We start from the raw sequence: 17,997 nt of genomic DNA on the forward strand, positions 1-17,997 counted from the left end.
ACAGAAGGGGGGCTTGGGCTCAAACCTGAGTCAGAGCCTCTGGTTAGTGTGCACATACCCGTAAGGGCCAAGATTCTGGAGCTAGCCAGCCCTGTGTAATTAGCCCTGCTTTGCCACATCTCTGCTGAGTGTAGGACTTAAAAAGAGAGGAAGCCCAACAGTTAGGGGCTGGCTGCCGAGGGGAACAGTTGAGCTGGGTTGTGGCTGGAGCGCAGAGACACAGGAGTGGAACTAACTGCTCTAACGTGCCCCTGGAACAAGGGGCCGGGCTCCAGGGCCAGTGATCCACACAAGAAATAAGGAGCTGAAGAGGAGCCCAAGAGAGAGGAGAGGCTCAAGCCCTGAGAGGGTTGAAAGATGTTTTGATAGGGTTTAATTTTGTTTGTTATAGTGAGAGGCCCACAGAGAAGCCCTGGGACCTGCTATTCTGCTAAAGAAGAGTGTGATTCTTTGGAAAGACTTTGCTGCTGGTAAAGGGACTTTGGTGATACCAGCTTGGGGTCTGACCAGCTACAGCTGGACTTGGATACCCCACAAAGAGATTGAACTTCTAACTGACGGCTGGAGGACTAGGCCACAGAAGACCTAGTCAGAGGTGAAAAATAGGAGGCAGTGGTGACCGAGGGGAAAGCCCAGTAACCCTGCACCCAGTCATTCTGGGGAGGGGCCCGAGAACACAATCCAAAACCACTTTCACTGGTTGCCTGAGCTGCCAACATTTCTTTTGAATTAGTGAACTTGCTTTATTGACATAGCTGGAGATATGGGGCATTCAAATAAGTTCTTCTGGGGGCAATGGGTCATCTTAATCAGCCGTGATAGCAGGATGTAAAGCTTTTAATGAAGGGGCAAGCTGGGAGCATCCTACCTCCCAAGTTGCCACCTTGAAAACGTCTGCAGAGATCTTCGGCACCTGCCTAGCTCATGGATTCCAGAGTAGGAACAGTGCCTGCACCCCTCTGCCTAGTCTCCTTAAATGCCTTGTGCAAGAGCGACCTCCAACTCTCCCAGGGCTACAATGCAGGGTTTAGACCACCAAAATGAGAGATGTGGTGATACACTAACCATCATTACCCCTCCCATACAACTATCGTTTCTCTCTGTCCCCTGGCCCTACCCCCCTCAGCTTGCTCTGCAGAATTGCTTTGCTCATCTGTTCTACTGAACTCTCCTCCCATAAATTTCCTCTCGCCTCTTCTCCCTTGATGCTCTTTCTGTTGCAGAGAGCTACTAACATCCAGAGCAGGGCCGTCTCCAAGCACCAGCCCACCAAGCTTGTGCTTTGGGCGGCACCTGGAGGGGGGCGGCGTGGTGCGGTGCTCCGGCTCCAGCCGCCGGGGAGAACGGAGCCCCGGCTGGGCTCTCCGGCCTCCCCCCGGCACTCTGGCTGCCGGGGAGAGCTGAGCCCCGGCTGGCACTCCGCCCTCCCCCCGGCGCTCTGGCCGCCACTCCGCCCTCCCTCCGGCGCTCTGGCCGCCGGGGAGAGCGGAGCCACGGCGGACTCACCGCCCTCCCTCCGGCACTCTGGCCGCCAGGGAGAGCGGAGCCGCGGCGGGCTCGCCGCCCTCTTCCCGGCGCTCTGGCTGGTTGGGGAGAGCGGCCTGCGGCCAGGCTCGGTGCCCTCCCCTGCCGCGCTGGGGGGGGGGCGGCGGGAGGCTTTTTTGCCTGCGGCGGCAAAAAAGCCAGAGCCGGCCCTGATCCAGAGGCTACCCATGTCCTGTGATGCTGGCAATGCGGCTAGCCAAGGCTCCACAGCAGGAGCAGGAGAGTGAGATGCACACCATCAGCTGCCACCTGGCCTCAGCTTGTTCTATACATGGTAGTGGCTCGTATGCATGCTCAGACAGCTCAAGTGCCGAGGGCTAGAAAGACTGTACAGAGTCTATTTGGCTGCCACCATGCCACAAGACTAACTGGCAGTGTGACACATCTGTCCCGATTGGCTGACAAACTTTATAAAAACAGAAGAGTAAATAGCATCATTTCCCCCCACGAATCTCTGTTCTTCATTCACAATCAGATTTTCACCTGCCCCACCTTGTGGGAACAAAAACCTGCTTGCCCCAGTGATTGTGCAGAGCAAAGGCCATTGGGATGGGCAGAGAGAACAGCCCACAGGAACTAGAGCACCTGGCTGTGAACACTGCTTTGCAGCATGGCCTGGTGGATGGAAGTTGAGCCTGGATTCTATTCCTGACCACCACTGATTCAGTGAGAGACACTGAACAAGTCTCTTGGGTCCACATTTACAAGCAGGGCCTCTGATTTTTGGGATCTGTGTTTGAGACACCTAGGGCCTGATTTCCAGAGGTGCTGAGTTAATTAATATTTACACTGTTTATACTAAGCACAGCGCTCAAAAGCCCTACTCAGGCTCAGGGCCCCGTTGTGCTGCCAACTGTACAAACATAGGAAGACACGGCCCCTGCCCCAAAGAGTGTACAGCCTAAGGTCTACAGTGCACCTTTTGGGCACAGCCTTTAGCAAAGGGTGGCGTGCCACGCAACACCCAGGAGAAGAACTGAGGGGGAAATCACACAATTCCTTCCCTGCTGCCCTCTCACTCCAAGGTGAGGGAGGAAGGCACAGAATAAGTTACTGCAGCTTCTCAAAGGGTCCTCCCCTTTACTTTTCCCATCATGCCTGGCCAGGTTAAGGGTATGTCTACACAGGAACTAGACACCCACAGCTAGCCCATGCCTGCTTACTTGGGCTCACGGGGCTCAGGCTGTGGGGCTGTTTCACTTCTGTGTAGACATACCCTTAACCTGGCCTGTAACCCGGGGTCTAGGACCCTGTGAGATGGGAGGGTACCAGAGCCAGGGCTGGCCTTACTATAAGGCGAACTGAGGCGGCCACCTCAGGTGCCAAATTGGGGGGGGGCCACCACTAGGACCCAGAGTGTAGAAAATGGTGTCTGCTGCTGGAGCATATGTATTCTCTCTGCTTTAGAGGCACAGAGATGGTGGAGTGCTGTGCTGGAGGAAGGAGGGCACAAGAGACATAACAGGCAAGCAGGAGAAAAGGTGAGAGGGAATAACAGAAAGCAGCAGGAGCTGCAGGGAGAGAGGAGGAGGAGGAGGAGCCTCTTGTGTACCTCTCTAGCACCCCCAGGAGCCTGGACTGATTAATACCAGCTTCACAGGGAGCTTCCTGTTTCACGCTGCTTCCCTGAACCCACTTGAGGAGAACAGGCGGTCAACTGAAGTAGTAGGAGCCAGTTAGGCCCTTAAGACGCTGATATCTTCCCTCACTCAGGCCCTGCTACCAGCCTGCTTATTTGTCCCATTCAATTGAGTGTTGAGAGCCACTATAGCTGGCACAGAACAGCAGTCATGAGTGAAAGAAGAAAACGCCCCCCTGGGGCAGCATTCAGAAAAAAAAAGAAAGCAAAGGAAGCTTTTCTATCTAAGAAAGGAGGAGCTCTCCTGAGATACATAAACACAAATGTTCACGATGAGGATGTGAGTGGTAAGGAGATGCTTGATCTTCCAGTTAGTCAGAGTGCAGGTGACTCCATCTCAAATGGATGTAACCATACACATTCCTGAAGAAAAGTATAGATCTGAGAAGAGTGTGGTGGAGGTTCAAGAAACAGCTGCTGCTGAGTTTAGTTCCTTAAGTCTAGATGATCCAGGACTATGGACTCACTTGAGCAGTAGCCTGAGGGACTTCCTTGTACTCCATGGGTCACAGCAAGTGAAAAACGTTGTCATGTTCCCCAAAGAATGAAAATAGAAGTTTCCATCCAACACATTACTGGCGTGAAATCCCCAATGGTGACAAAGTGGAGAGACCATGGCTTATGTACTCAAAAACCCAGAATGCTGCATACTGTTTTGTTGCAAACTCTTCCAGTCTAATGTTTCAGCCACATTGGGTTCTACAGGAACAAAGGACTGGAAAAATCTGGCTAGAAATCTGGCATGCCATGAGAAGGCAGCAAATCACCAGAGAGCATTCCATAGGTTGAAAGAGCTTGAGATGAGACTAAGGTTAAAAGGCCACCATAGATGATCAGCATCAAGAGAAGATTGCATCAGAGTCTTTTTACTGGCAAAATGTTCTGAAAAGGCTCATTGCCATTGTGAGAATGCTTGCTACCCAAAACCTAGCACTGCGTGGCACTTCAGATCAGCTGTATGTGCCAAACAATGGAAACTTCCTTAAAATTGTGGAGCTGATGGCTGAGTTTGATGCTGTACTCCAGGAGCATCTAAGAAGAGTCACCACCCAAGAAATGTACACACACCACTACATTGGAAAAACAATTCAAAATGAGATCATACAGCTACTGGCAACAAAAGTCAAACAGAAGATTGTGGCAGATCTGAAGTCAGCAAGATATTACTCTGTTATTCTGAACTGCACACCTGCCATCAGCCATATGGAACAAATGACTTTAAAGGTGCATTTTGTAACAACAAAAACAAAACCTAGTGAAAATGTCCCTGCAATGGAGACTGTCAAATAGCATTTTCTAGAATTTATTGACATTGATGATACTACAGGAGCTGGTATGACAAATGTGCTTCTTAAAAAGCTGGAAGTTACGGGAATTGTGATAGCTGACATGAAAGGTCAGGGCTACAGTAATGGTGCCAACATGAGAGGAAAGAACAGAGGAGTGCAGACATGGATCCAAGAGTTAAACCCTCGAGCTTTTTTTGTCCCATGCAGTTCTCATTCATTGAACTTGGTGGTCAGTGATGCAGCATCAGCTTCTAATAAGGCTGCTGAATTTTTTAATGTAATTCAAAGCATCTATGTATTTTTCTCTGCATCAACTCATTGATGGCAAATTTTGAAGCAACATCTGGGAACATCCTCTCTGACACTGAAACCACTGAGTGCCACATGATGGGAAAGTCGAGTGGAGGCAATAAAGCCTATCAAACACCAAATTGGGAAGATAGATGATGCCATAGTTGCCATTATGGAGGATAATGCTATGACAGGAATTGTTTGTGGGAGAACAGTGGCAGAGGGAAATGGAATCACCAGAAACATACATAACTTCAAATTTCTGTGTGGCTTAGTGTTGTGGCATGACATACTGTTTGAAATAAATGTTCTAAGCAAGAGACTCCAATGTGTTGACCTTGATATATCTGGAGCAATGGAACAACTGGACAAAGCAAAGTCATACCTACAGTCTTACCGAACAGATGAGGGATTTCAAAATGTTCTGAAGTGTGCACAGAAGTTGGCAGAGGAACTTCACACTGAAGCTATTTTCCCACCCATTCAAGAATACAAGAGTCACCAAAGAAGACAACATTTTGATTACGGGGCACGGGATAATCCCATAAGAGACCCCAAACAACAATTCAAAGTTGAATTCTTTAACCAGGTGCTAGATTGTGCAATACAGTCAGTTGAAGAACGTTTCATGGAGCTCAAGTAACACAGCAGTATATTTGGGATGTTGTATGATATTCTAAAACTCCTCACTATACCTGAAGAAGACCTACACCAGCAATGCAGGGCACTAGAGACAGTGTTGACACATGATGACATGCGCAATATTGATGCGAGTGATTTAGGTGATGAACTGAAAGCCCTTTCAAGATACATTTCAGCAGGATCAACTCCAAAGGCTGTTCTGGAATATATGTGCACAAATAAGATGACCACCCTCTTTCCAAATGCTTTTGTTGCTCTGCGCATACTTCTAACACTTTCTGTAACAATTGCCAGTGGAGAACGCAGCTTCTCCAAGCTAAAGTTAATAAAAATGCATCTACACTCCACAATGACACAGGAGAGGATGGCTGGCCTTGGAACCATCTCAATAGAGCATGAGCTGGTCCAGACTGTGGACCTTCAGCAGGAAGCAGTTCCAATCTTTGCAACCAAGAAGGCACAGAAAGCACCACTTTGATTATTCAAACGGATAAAAATGCCAGTGTTTACTATGCAGACAAGAAAAGTTACATTTGCTGTACAGGCATTTGAAAGTTAAGTATTACTTAAAATTTTTGAACAAGGCATTTTAAGTTGTTAGTTCTCCTTTATTGGGGTAGGTAGCAGAGCAGTACCATGAGAGGAGTAGAACAAGAAGAAGGCAGAATTGAGACCTTTCAAAGTTTGAGCCCAAGCGAGGAGGCATGGGGGCATCATTTGAGCTCCCCGCCTAAGGTGCCAAATTGTTGTGGGCCAGCCCTGCCCAGAGCTGGCATGGGCCAGCTGAGGGTTTTCCTTTGCCGCTCAGACATACCCTTAACCTGGCCAGACAGTGGCAGAGGGCATAGCCAGAGCACCATACTCCCTGCCCCTCCTTCTCTGAAAACCAGGTCGTAGGTGTCTTAAATTATACCCCAAAACTTAAGGCAAATCAAAGATGGGACCAGAGCTTGGAAGCTCCTGCCTCCCAGTCCCATGCTCCATCCTCCGCTCTAGCCTGTGCTGCCTCTCAGAAAGGCCTAACACGGTCACTCACCTTCTGTACGATATTGGACCAAGAAGTCAGTCCAATAATAGATATTACCTCACCCACCTTGTCTCTCTAATATCGTGGGACCAACACAGGTATAAAAGCACTGCATTCTGTAAGATACACATTTCACAGTGTATGCAGAGCAATAAGGGCTCTTTGCCTCTGTGAACTTTCCAACCACTGGGCTGAGCAAAAGAGGGGCCGTTTTCCTTTACCTACCCTTTAAACCCCACAAGAAAGCAAATATGCTTTTGTTTGAAACTGCAAAGCACAACTGCTTGTAGACAGGAGGAGGGAATCCACTCCCTGCCCCTTGTTTACACAGCCCAGGAGGCAGAGTTCTAGAGCCTGTTTTTGCTCAGCCCCCTCCCGCTGTTTGATGAATTAAAAACGACTAATTGTTCCTTGGATGTCAGCACCGTGGACAAACTCAGCATGGGGGTGCAGCCACAGGCTGAGTGATCTGGCCAGCAGAACTAATTCCCAGTTCCACAAACTGGAGGGGTTCAAGAGAGACGGTGGGGAGGGGGCAGCAAGATAAACACAGCTGTACATCATTCCACTAGGACAGCGCACGGAGGTCCAAAAACAAGAAGAGATGGGGAGCTGTGGAACTGGCCCTTGGAAGAGGAAACCCAGCCCAGAGCCATCGAGACTGCAGGGCGCAAAAGCCAGGGAAGAGGAGCAAGTAGCATCGCTTTGCAACGTTACCCTACCGGCGCACCCCTGTCAGGTGACAGGGAAGAACCTGGGGATGCAAAGCAAGAGAGCAAGCAGAGGCTCTGTGCAATCCGGTAGCAATGCGCATACCGCTCCAGTGCAGCCACAAGCCAGGTTCATTTCACTGGATACAGATAGATATATGCCGTCCCGCATGCCCCTACCAATGCGCCTGGGAGCAGAGTTCAGGAGGCCACGCAGACACATGCCTGGAGATACTATTAGACATAGGCATCCACAGAAGAGAGCAGAACATCATGTAAACAAACATCATCTACACACACACACACACACACAAGCACTCTGCCCTCCACGGGTGAGGCAGGAGGCAAAAAACAAACACACCCGCCAATATTCTCTCTCTTTCTCAGAAATGGAAAGGGGGCAGGGGAGGCGACAACCAAACAAGAATGTACAGAGTCAGTTAAAGGCTTGCCGGGAAAAATAAATAAGGGGAACAAATAATATTTAGCTGGATCCAACCACGCTCCCCCCCCCCTGGCTGTGAAGCATCGAGGCTCCCCAAGCAGTGACAGCAGCAGCAGAGTGGTGGTGAGAGGCCCAGCTGGGGCTTCTCCTAAATCCAGATTGAAGCAAGGGGATTCAAATCCCTCCCTCACCATGGGTACAAAGCCCCATGCTTCCCTCCTCCCTCAGCCATGTAGGTCAGACAGCAAATTCCTTCACAGCCCTTTGTCCCTAGCAGTGATGTCAGAACAAGGCATGTTCTGAAACAAACCCTGAAGATTCCCATTCCCTCCTGATTGGCCACCCTCTCTGACCTCCCTCCATCCACCAGATGATGCTTCCCCAGGGCACCCTAACCCCTCTCCCCCAGGCCACCTTTGCCGTAACCTCCTCTGGAATCTCTCCCCTGATCTGTGCACTGCAGCTGGCAGAGAGGGGTGTGGGCAGGCTGCAAGGAAAGAGGCCGACCTCACTGTTTGGAGAGAGGATGGTGCATCATGGGACCTAGGGTAAGAGAGCAGCTTAAGCTAAGATTTTTGTACTAAAGATCAATGCTATTTCTAACAACCCAGAAACAGGCAAAAGTTAACAGAAGGAAACTGAAACAGGCAGCGTTATTAAATAATATAAACGAGAGAGGGGGAACATATGCATAGACAAGTTCTTTTTTTTAAAAAAAAAAAAAAAAAGAAAAGGAGAGAAACAGCAGCTGTCTGACAAAATAAAATCGACTAGGCAGAGGTTATTAAAAAAGAATTGAAATAGAGATTTAAAAAGGACAAATGCTTCAGAGCCAGCAAGTTGGGCATATAGGGCCCAAACCTGCCAGGGGTGGAGCTCTCTGGATCAGGGAAAGCACTGACACATATTTAACCTGATGCCCAAGCAGTCACTCTGAAGTCAGTGGAACGCCTCATGGAGCTAAGAGCTTCCTGGCTCAGGGCCGGAGTGCTCGGCCCCTTCCGGGCTTGAGCTCATTGTTAGCCTCTATAACCATGGGAGCTTATTACTGTTATGTTCACCCGCCTTCCTGTTTCTTACACTTTCTTGTTGAGTCTTGTCTCAAGTTAAGCCCCTGTCCTGCTTGGATCCTTGGGGGCAGACATTTTAACCATGTCATATCTCATCAACTTCATTGGGACTCTGGGCAGCTGTAAGTGTTCCCCTATGTGGGTCTCACTGCAGAATCGGGGGCACAGACTGCAAGCTCTTCCTACACAATGTCCTTCTACGTGTCTGTACAATGCCTAGCAGAGAGGGGTCCCAACCACCAACAGAGGCTTTTCAGCACTACTGAACATAATTAATTAGTTCTTATATAAGCAGAATGAGTTCCTGCTAGCCAGAGGGACAGAGAGAATAGGGAGGGCTTTTGGAAAGGTCAGTAGGAAACCAACACTAGACCACAGGTTCTCAAACTGCAGTCTCTGGAACCCTTGCTGTTGGTCCAGAGAGCTAACTGCTCCTCCTTCCTATTTTCACCTGCTAAATCATTTACAGGTAGAGAATCGATTCATGGGCATTGAGGCTAGAAGGGTCAACTATCATAATCTAGACCGGGGGTTCTCAACCTTTTTCATTGAGGCCCCCCTAACATGCTACAAAAACTCCACGGTCCATCTGTGCCACAACAACTGATTTTCTGCATATAAAAGCCAGGACCAGCATTAGGGGGTAGCAATCAGGGCAATTTCCCACGGTCCCCCACCATAGGGGACCCCACAAAGCTTAGTTGCTCAGGCTTTGGCGTCAGCCCCGGATGGTGGGGCTTGGCCCCCCGGCTTCAGTCCCATACAGCGGGGCTTCGTCTTTCTGCCCAGGGTCCCAGCAAGTCTAATGCTGCCCCTGCTTGGCGGACCCCCTGAAACCAGCTCGCAGTGGGCCCATGGCCCCTGGTTGAGAACCACTGATCTAGACTGTCCTCCTGCTTAACATAGTCTGAATTTTCTAGTTTCAGCTCAAAGCACTGGATTTCGTTATACCTTTGGCTAATAGATTACATCAGGAATTTCCCAGTATTAATTTCCCACGGAGTTACGTGGGAAATTATGTGATCAGTATGTGTCCTTGAGGCACTCTTTCTATTGAAATGGGCCACCTGCTGTGAAAGAATGAGACCTTCAGGGTTAGAGAGAACATAGGATCAGTAATAAATGAGGAGGGGGGGTTAGATTAATACTGCCCCAAAAATGGCTGGGATACTCAACTCCTTTTTAAAAAAAGAAAATTGTCATTAGAGCTAGTCAAATCATTCCAAATGAATCGTTTGTTTGGTGAATTTTACCTCGTTCTGTTTGCATATTGTCCAGGGGCAGATCAAGATTTTCTCAGAATTCTTTATTACTCAAAATTCTTTGTGGAATTATTTCAGTGACTAGTTCTTGGTCGCTGGCTTGCCCACAAGGAGTCCGTTATATTTGGTGTTTTAAATGTAAGCATTTTACAGAGGGAGAACTGAGATACAGAAAGGTTTCAGGGACTTTCATAGATCCCTAACATGTAAGATCAGGAGGACCATCAGATGATTTAGTCTGGCCTCCTATATAATACAGGCTGGAGAATTTCAAAACCTTGCCCAAGATTACCCAGTAGAGTCAGTCACAGACCCAAGGTCTTCTAAATATCAATCCGATGCCCTGGCCACTGTACCTTGCCTCAACTGTACATCCTCCTTGGTATCACCAAAATAATTCCCCTTCCTCCTCGGCAATGACACCTTTCAAATATTTGTAAGTGGTTATCATCTTCCCCTCTTCTGATGTATCGTTTGCCCATCAGTGATGCGTCTAGTTGCGAGAATCAGATTGGAACGGATGTGTTTTATTTTCTATAATGATTTGCCACCAACAGACTGCAGGTCAAAAATAGTTACAGCTTGCAGGAGTGCCCTCTAGAGCCAATTAGAGCCTGCTCGACCTGACTGGGCATCAGAATGGCTAGCAGGAGTCACACTGTCCTTGCAAAATGGAGGCTTTACTATGACACACAGCAGAGATTGGGGTGCTGACCATTCCTTATAGATTCATAGATTCTAGGACTGGAAGGGACCTCGAGAGGTCATTGACTCCAGTCCCCTGCCCGCATGGCAGGACCAAATACTGTCTAGACCATCCCTGATAGACATTTATCTAACCTACTCTTAAATATCTCCAGAGATGGAGATTCCACAACCTCCCTAGGCAATTTATTCCAGTGTTTAACCACCCTGACAGTTAGGAACTTTTTCCTAATGTCCAACCTAAACCTCCCTTGCTGCAGTTTAAGCCATTGCTTCTTGTTCTATCCTTGGAGGCTAAGATGAACAAGTTTTCTCACTCCTCCTCATGACACCCTTTTAGATACCTGAAAACTGCTATCATGTCCCCTCTCAGTCTTCTCTTTTCCAAACTAAACAAACCCAATTCTTTCAGCCTTCCTTCATAGGTCATGTTCTCAAGACCTTTAATCATTCTTGTTGCTCTTCTCTGGACCCTGTCCAATTTCTCCACATCTTTCTTGAAATGCAGTGCCCAGAACTGGGCACAATACTCCAGTTGAGGCCTAACCAGCGCAGAGTAGAGCGCTCATGTGAAAGTCTTATAGAAGTTAATTGAAACTTACAGCCTTGCTGTTAAATCCTACAGGATGATTAAAACCACTATAGAAAGGTGATCATTTTCTGTTGAATTCTATAGGACATTTTTCATATAGGAGAAGCATCAGGCATGAAATGAGGAGCTTCCCAAATCCGACATATGGATGGAAACAACCTCTCCACCTGCTGAATTTCATCCCTAGTAAGTTCTACAGGACTTTCCCATACATGGGTTTCCATAGTACTTTCCAGCAGGGAACATCAAAGTGCTTTATTAATATTAACAGTGCAATTAATAAATGTATGTAAATGAGTTGGGAGTCACTGACTTTCACTGGCAGTTGTGCTTCTAGTACACACCAGAAAGGGTTGGCCAGTATAGCTATAGTGTAGATGCAGCTTATTCCAGCCAAAAAAACAGCATTTCCTGGTATAGCTTATACCAGTTCCCTAAGCAAAAGAACTTTTCTGCCAGGGTAACTGGGCCTACACTCTGGCTTTTGCCAGGGTAAAAGCGTCAAAAAAAAGTCACCCCCTAGCTGACATTACTATGCTGGCACAAGTTTCAAGTGTGGACCTGGCCTAAGTCACTTGGGGGAGGGAGTTCAAAAGAGCCTAAGTCTTGTAACATCCTTACCACAAGGGAGGTCACTGTCACCTCCATTTAACTGATGCATAAACAGAGAGCGAAAGGCCTCCATTTTCACACATGGGTGCCTGACATTAGGCTTCTAAATCATTGTTTAGGCCCATAGTTAAAAGTGGCCTGATGTTCAGAGGTGCAGAGCTCTGGCTGTCACTGATTTGCGCAGGATTTAAGTGTGTCCGCTGACTCAGAAAATCAGGCCAGCTTTTACTTAACTTTGTGATTCCACATTTATGCACCCAGATTTGAAAACGTTGGCCTAAATGACCTGCTCAAGGTCATAGAGAATCAATGGCAGAACCAAGCACAGAACCCAGGAGGTCCTGACTCTGACTCCCCAACTGGAAGCACTAGAGAATGCCGCCTCACATCCAAAGAAACCCATTCTCCATGCATAGAGTGGTGCATCAGGGGCTTGTTACAGCATGGCCTCCCTCAGTCATCCCCCTCCCCGCATACTGTGCATTCACGCATCTGTACTCAAAATAAAAAATGCTTGGCCTGGAGTGGAAAGAGTTAAAGGGGTTACGAAGGGTTTCGCTGACCTATTTTCCAGGCAGGCACCCTTTAATCTCCTTTGGAGACACCTTCGCACAAAGGCTGGTACAGCAGCTCAGCTGGAGCCAGGATTTAACGTGGAGGAACTTGTCCTGAAGAGATTAAAAACGGCAGTCGGGCACTGAACCTTCAGTCAAACTGGCAGGAATTTCTAATCAAGGGAAAGGGGAGAGAGGAAAACAAGGGAGATGAGGAGCAAGGTGTTTAGTGGATTGACACTACAGCAGCATTCAGAAGTACCTTCCTCCCATACTCTAAGATGGGGTAGGAAGGGCTGATGGCCTCCACTTTGCCTCCAATTATATTAAATATCACAGCATTCCATCAAAAAATAAAGGTTCCTAAATCTTTGTGACTCTGGGGCCTCCATTCCCCCTCGATCTGGCTCAGGAGAGGAGAGGAGTTTTACAATGAGTGTCTCCAGAAGACAGAGTTGATTGACTGGTGTCACCAAGCAGCTAAGAAGTTTAGTGGCCCCATCAGTAGTGTCTGAAGCCTACATCATTTACCAATAGCATCAGCCAAGAAACATCCTGGAGAGAAAGGGCTTTGGGATTTTAGGAACTCTGCTGGTGAAAACTGAACAGTGAAGCTAGCTTAGTTGGGGGACCTTGATGGCGTCAGCTGAATGCTTGTGAATGTCAACGTGCATTATGTTCACAGGGGGGAAGAGGAAAAGGAGACAGAAGAAGAGTGAATGAAAAGGAAAAGGCAAAGAGTAAGAGATGGAGTGGGGAGAGAGAAGGAGAAAGAACAGGGGGAAAATTAAAAGGGGGAATGGGGGCAAAGAAGAGAATTGGATGGAAGAGAAAGAGAGAGAATTACAAACACATGCACACACCCAAGCAGAGCTCAGCCAATCAGTCCTCCTTCCATCTTACCTGAGGGTCCATGAGACGAGTGAGGTCTGGGTAAAGGTAGAACAGGATGCCCTGCATCGCCCCCGGCAGAGAGATTCCCCTGATCAGCAGAACTACCAGCATGAGGTACGGGAACGTGGCAGTGAAATACACCACCTGGCAGGAGAACACAACAAAGCAAATGTGAGAGGGCAGCCTGGGGAAATGGCCAGAAACCTAGGACACCAATGAAATCTTGCCACAAAGGGAGCAAGTGCAGTGCAAGAGCAAGTTAGAAAGGCCAGGATGAGACAGGATCAGCAAGACGGAGGCAGGGAAGAGGCAGGATTACTATGTTTCAGGTAGTCTTTAAAGCAGAGTAGAAAGCAATTCACTTTTACTGAGTGGTTAGAAAAGTCACAATGTGGCCATTATATCTACAACTAGATAATCCCTCTTTAGTCTTGGCCCTGGTCTCCCCCGGGAGAGGGAGTGGGGAAATCGATCCAAGTTATGCAACTTCAGCTACGTGAATAATGTAGCTGAAATTGACGTCCTTAGATCAACTTACCGTGGTGTCTTCACCACGGTGAGTCGACTGCTGCCGCCCTCCCCCCCCAATCGACTCTGCCTGTGCCTCTCGCAGCGCTGGAGTACAGATGTCAACAGGGGAGGGCTCGGGGGTCGATTTATCGCGTCTAGACTAGATGCGATAAATCAATCCCTGCTGGATGGATTGCTGCCCGACGATCCGGTGGGTAGTGTAGACATACCCTTGGTAGTGATCTAAGCACCAGGCTTGGTCTTAAAGCTGGCGTAAGTCAGGGTAGCTCCATTGAATTCAATGTAGTTCCATCGATCTACACCAGCTGAGAATCTGGGCCCTTATTTCCATCTGCTCATTCTGACAGGAAAGTGAAGGAAGGAGTCATACCAAGCAAGTCTCTTGGTATGGAGTAGGCCAAGAGAGCATAATCTAAAACTAACAAAATGGATGCAAATAACAGCAGCTTGTCCTGGTACATCTCCCTTCATGATGAGACAGTCCTTGGGATATCATCAAGGAATCGTCAGTAGTAATAAGAATTAGTCTTATTGTTTGAGGTGAATGTAACCTAGCAGCAAATAGCCATTTCAACTTTTTATTGAAGTAATACAGACATGCACTGGGTGCCTGGGTGTTGTAAGACAGAAGCCCATTTAAACTGTGATGTCACATCAAAAACCTTGCGAGTCTAAACTTTCCCTCAGCTCTGCCGGTCAGACAGACCCCAAATGGGTTCATAGGTAGGGGCACTTGTGCCATTCCAAAGGGTGCTATTGTTCCTGCCAGTACTTACAGTAGTTCACAAGTTGTGATTACAGGTGGAGAAACAGTATGTGGAAATGATGGGTGTATCTATATCAGTTTCTGGACTGCTGAGTTCCATACTGATGTTAGAGCCAGTCAACAAGTTCAGAGATACAGTCAACAAGTTCAGAGAATGTGATGGTTTCCTGGTATCTGAAGCAAACAATTGTTGTCTTAACATTCACATGCATTCAGGGTGTGAACCTGATACGGTTTTTCAATATTTGCCAGGTTTCAGAGCAAGGGGTTTCCAGTGGCCACCATCCTGTCTCCATTGTACTGCAGCATCAGCATTGAGCACTGGAACTAGCAGCTGGCACTTGGCTGAGACTCACTGCTTCATGTTTCAGCTGTTCCTACATAAAGAGCAATGCTGAACACAGACATCCCATCAACATCAGGACCGAGTGACTTAGAGCTGTTGCAAGGAGTGTTCTAATACTCAGGTAGTCCAAAATAGGGGTCTTTATGCATCATGTGTTCTACTACTTAGCCTACTTGCCTTATGAATAAGATGGACTTAGATATGTTTGAAAGCCCTTACTTTGGCAAAGTAGTTGCATTCCTTTGAGGAATACTGAAGTCCAATGTCCGTGCTAATCCTTTCTGGGATTCTACGTCTTGCAAATATAACTTGGGTTATTGTGGTACTTTGGGGATTGTTCAGACTAATTGCTATAGTAATCCACAACAATGACATACTGTAGTCTTCATTGTTCAACATAAACAAATCAGTGCCCATGGGTTGACATGGTTTTGTTGGCATTTCATGCAGAATCACTGATGCGCTTGCATTTACTATATACTTTTTAAGGCATATCAGACATCTTAAGACAAGATGATTAACACGTACTAGGCCAAAAGAATACATCAAAGTCTCTGTTTGGATTTTTCCATGACCATGTGCCTAGTGAGGTTTATCTCTGAATATTTAGTCTGAATGCAATAGGATAACTGTTTTTTCACCTTTAAAAGGTTATGCCACACGAGAGTGAAAGTTCATCTATATGGTGCCTGTATTGCATGATGATGTGAAATCATTTTCTTTCTAATTTCTCCCCATCCATCCAATATTATTTGTTTCATTTGTTCATCCTTCCATTGGTTACCGCTAATCTTCGCCTGTATGCTGGAAGATTCTATGCACCTGCATAGTAACTCCAACATTCGTCTTGACCCAAGTACCAGTGACCCAAGTACTTGATCCAAGTACCAGGGGGGCGGGGGTGTATTTTCCTGGGGAATACACAATTTGGCTATTATCCTTCTGCAACTGAAGACCCTGACTGTCACCTGGGTGGTAATGTGATGAGTGATTTCTTCTGGACTGATCCAAGCAGTTAATGGTCAGATTCAACTGTAACATATGCTTACATATGCTGACAAAAGGGATTGTACTCAAATACAACTACATATATGCATGCATGTATATACATTTTCTCATTTGTGCATACTGTTCTTCTGGTGGCATGAAGGACTTTGATATACAACGTAGTTGCTAGCCTTCCTAGAGCAGTGCTGCACCAATTCCCTTCCTAGACCTGTCTGCTGATAGTTTTGTTATGATCAAAGTAGGAAACCCACTGGATCCATTTCTTTTATTAGGATCATCAATCATTGGTATTGCAGTGGTGCTTAGAGGCTCCCATCAGGGACTGGGTCCCCATCATCCTAGGCATTCTACACACACACAAAATGAAGAGGATTCCCTGCCCCAAATAGCACACAATAGAACTATGTTCTTTATATTCTGCCATATTTCTTATACAAGAATTGCCCCCTCTTCTGCCGGATTAGGTGGTAGTTCCATGTCCTCTACCACAGTGATGTTTGCTGGATCTGGATTCATTCTGTCTGCCATAAAGCAATCTCCAACCCAGCTTCTGCTGGAATGCAAATCATGCTTTTTCCTAGGTCAGGTGCACATCTTTTTCTCGGTCACCTCCAGTGGTGCTGGAACTAGGGGTGCTGGGGCTGCTGCACCCCCTGGCTTGAAGTAGTAACAACAACCCAAATACATGGTTTCGGTCATCAGCATCTCACTATAAAAATTGTTCCAGCACCTTTGGTCAGCTCTGAAGTAGGGAAGGGGAGAAAGGTTTGCATGATGTCCTCCCTTTGAATAAGGAAATATTAGAATGTCATTGATGATGGCTACAACTCCAATGAATCCTTCACATATCTCATCAGCCTTGCACTGTATTTTATCTCTGGCTCAGATTGTGCCAAAAAGGTAGGTGACGGAATCCACATCCACAAAATTTGTGGTCTTTTGGATTGACTGTTCAAGGCGTTTACTTGACTGACACTCTGACCTTGCATCCAGGACACTGAGGAAGCTTAGAGGTAATGTCTTCAAATATTGGTAAAGGTTTTGCCTCAAGGATTGACGCAGGCTCCAAATTTGCCTGTTGAGGGCTTCTGTACAATAGCTAGCAAGTAAGTCCAGTCTGCAGGTTGTCATTTTAATGATTATCCCTATATTTACTATGTGATCTACTACCTGATTCAGGTGATCAGAGTATGCAGGTCAGGTCTTTCCTGGCCCACAGATGAGTGGGGTGAGAATTGGGGTAAGATAAAAAGGAAATGTTTGATGGTAATAACCCATCTGCTTTGAAGCTTTCTGTGGGAATATCAGGCTTTGCATTCCCATTTGGGTCTAGAGATTGCACCAGTTTTATAAGTTCAAGATCCAAACATGATTCCAGGCCCATAAATTGGTGCTGCCCAAGTGCCCACAACAGATGATTCAAGCTTCATTGTGGTAGTTGTATATCTGCTTTGTAGCTTGCATGGGTTCTCTCTTTTAAGCTTTTCATTTGATGCTTGCGAGTGACTGCTGTGAAACTGGCAGTCTCAATTTGGAGAATGTTTTCTCCGGTTTAAGAATGTATCCAGCAATGTGAACATCTGGGTCTAATGAGGTATTACTCGATGCTTGGCTCAGGCACAATCTTTTTATTTCTTGAGCATTGTTAGCACTAACCATATCGCTAGAAACCTTGCTGGGATCAGAAACATTGTTCTGTCACACGCTGGTCAATAACATACATGGTCATGTTGAGTCAGAGCCACGTGCCTCTGCAAAGTGATTCCATCTGTGACAATCTTCTCCAGGAAAATGCCCATACTCATGTGTCTTCCTGGATATCCATGCACAGTTTTCTGTGCCTTGGGATGCATGAGGTCACTCCTGCTGCTGTTAGTGGTGGGGAGGTGATTTCAGGTCACTCTTTGTCCCTTTCTTTTGGCAACAGGTAACTCCCCAATACTGGCAAAGCCTTTCCCCTCGGATAGGCTTGCATTCCAGCAGCCATTGTTTCATGCTGGGTTTCTGTACATTGATCACCCTAGCTGCATCTATGTCTGTTTCTAGGGAAAGCTGAGCTCCTTCATTGA

The 17,997-nt window shown here is 47.0% G+C and overlaps 1 protein-coding gene across 5 annotated transcripts in view; it reads right to left on the reverse strand.

Annotated features, from left to right (window-relative positions):
- Positions 1 to 17,997, reverse strand: part of LOC117882338 (sodium- and chloride-dependent GABA transporter 2) — a 69,175-nt gene that overhangs the window by 25,434 nt on the left and 25,744 nt on the right. For all 5 annotated transcript variants that reach the window (XM_034780513.1, XM_034780496.1, XM_034780504.1 and 2 more), the window contains one exon: positions 13,287 to 13,421. In XM_034780513.1, the coding sequence (XP_034636404.1) occupies positions 13,287 to 13,421 (135 nt within the window). The remainder of the gene's footprint in view (positions 1 to 13,286; positions 13,422 to 17,997) is intronic.

The sequence above is a fragment of the Trachemys scripta genome, chromosome 1 (genome assembly GCF_013100865.1).
Source record: "Trachemys scripta elegans isolate TJP31775 chromosome 1, CAS_Tse_1.0, whole genome shotgun sequence".
NCBI classification, from domain to species: domain Eukaryota; kingdom Metazoa; phylum Chordata; order Testudines; family Emydidae; genus Trachemys; species Trachemys scripta.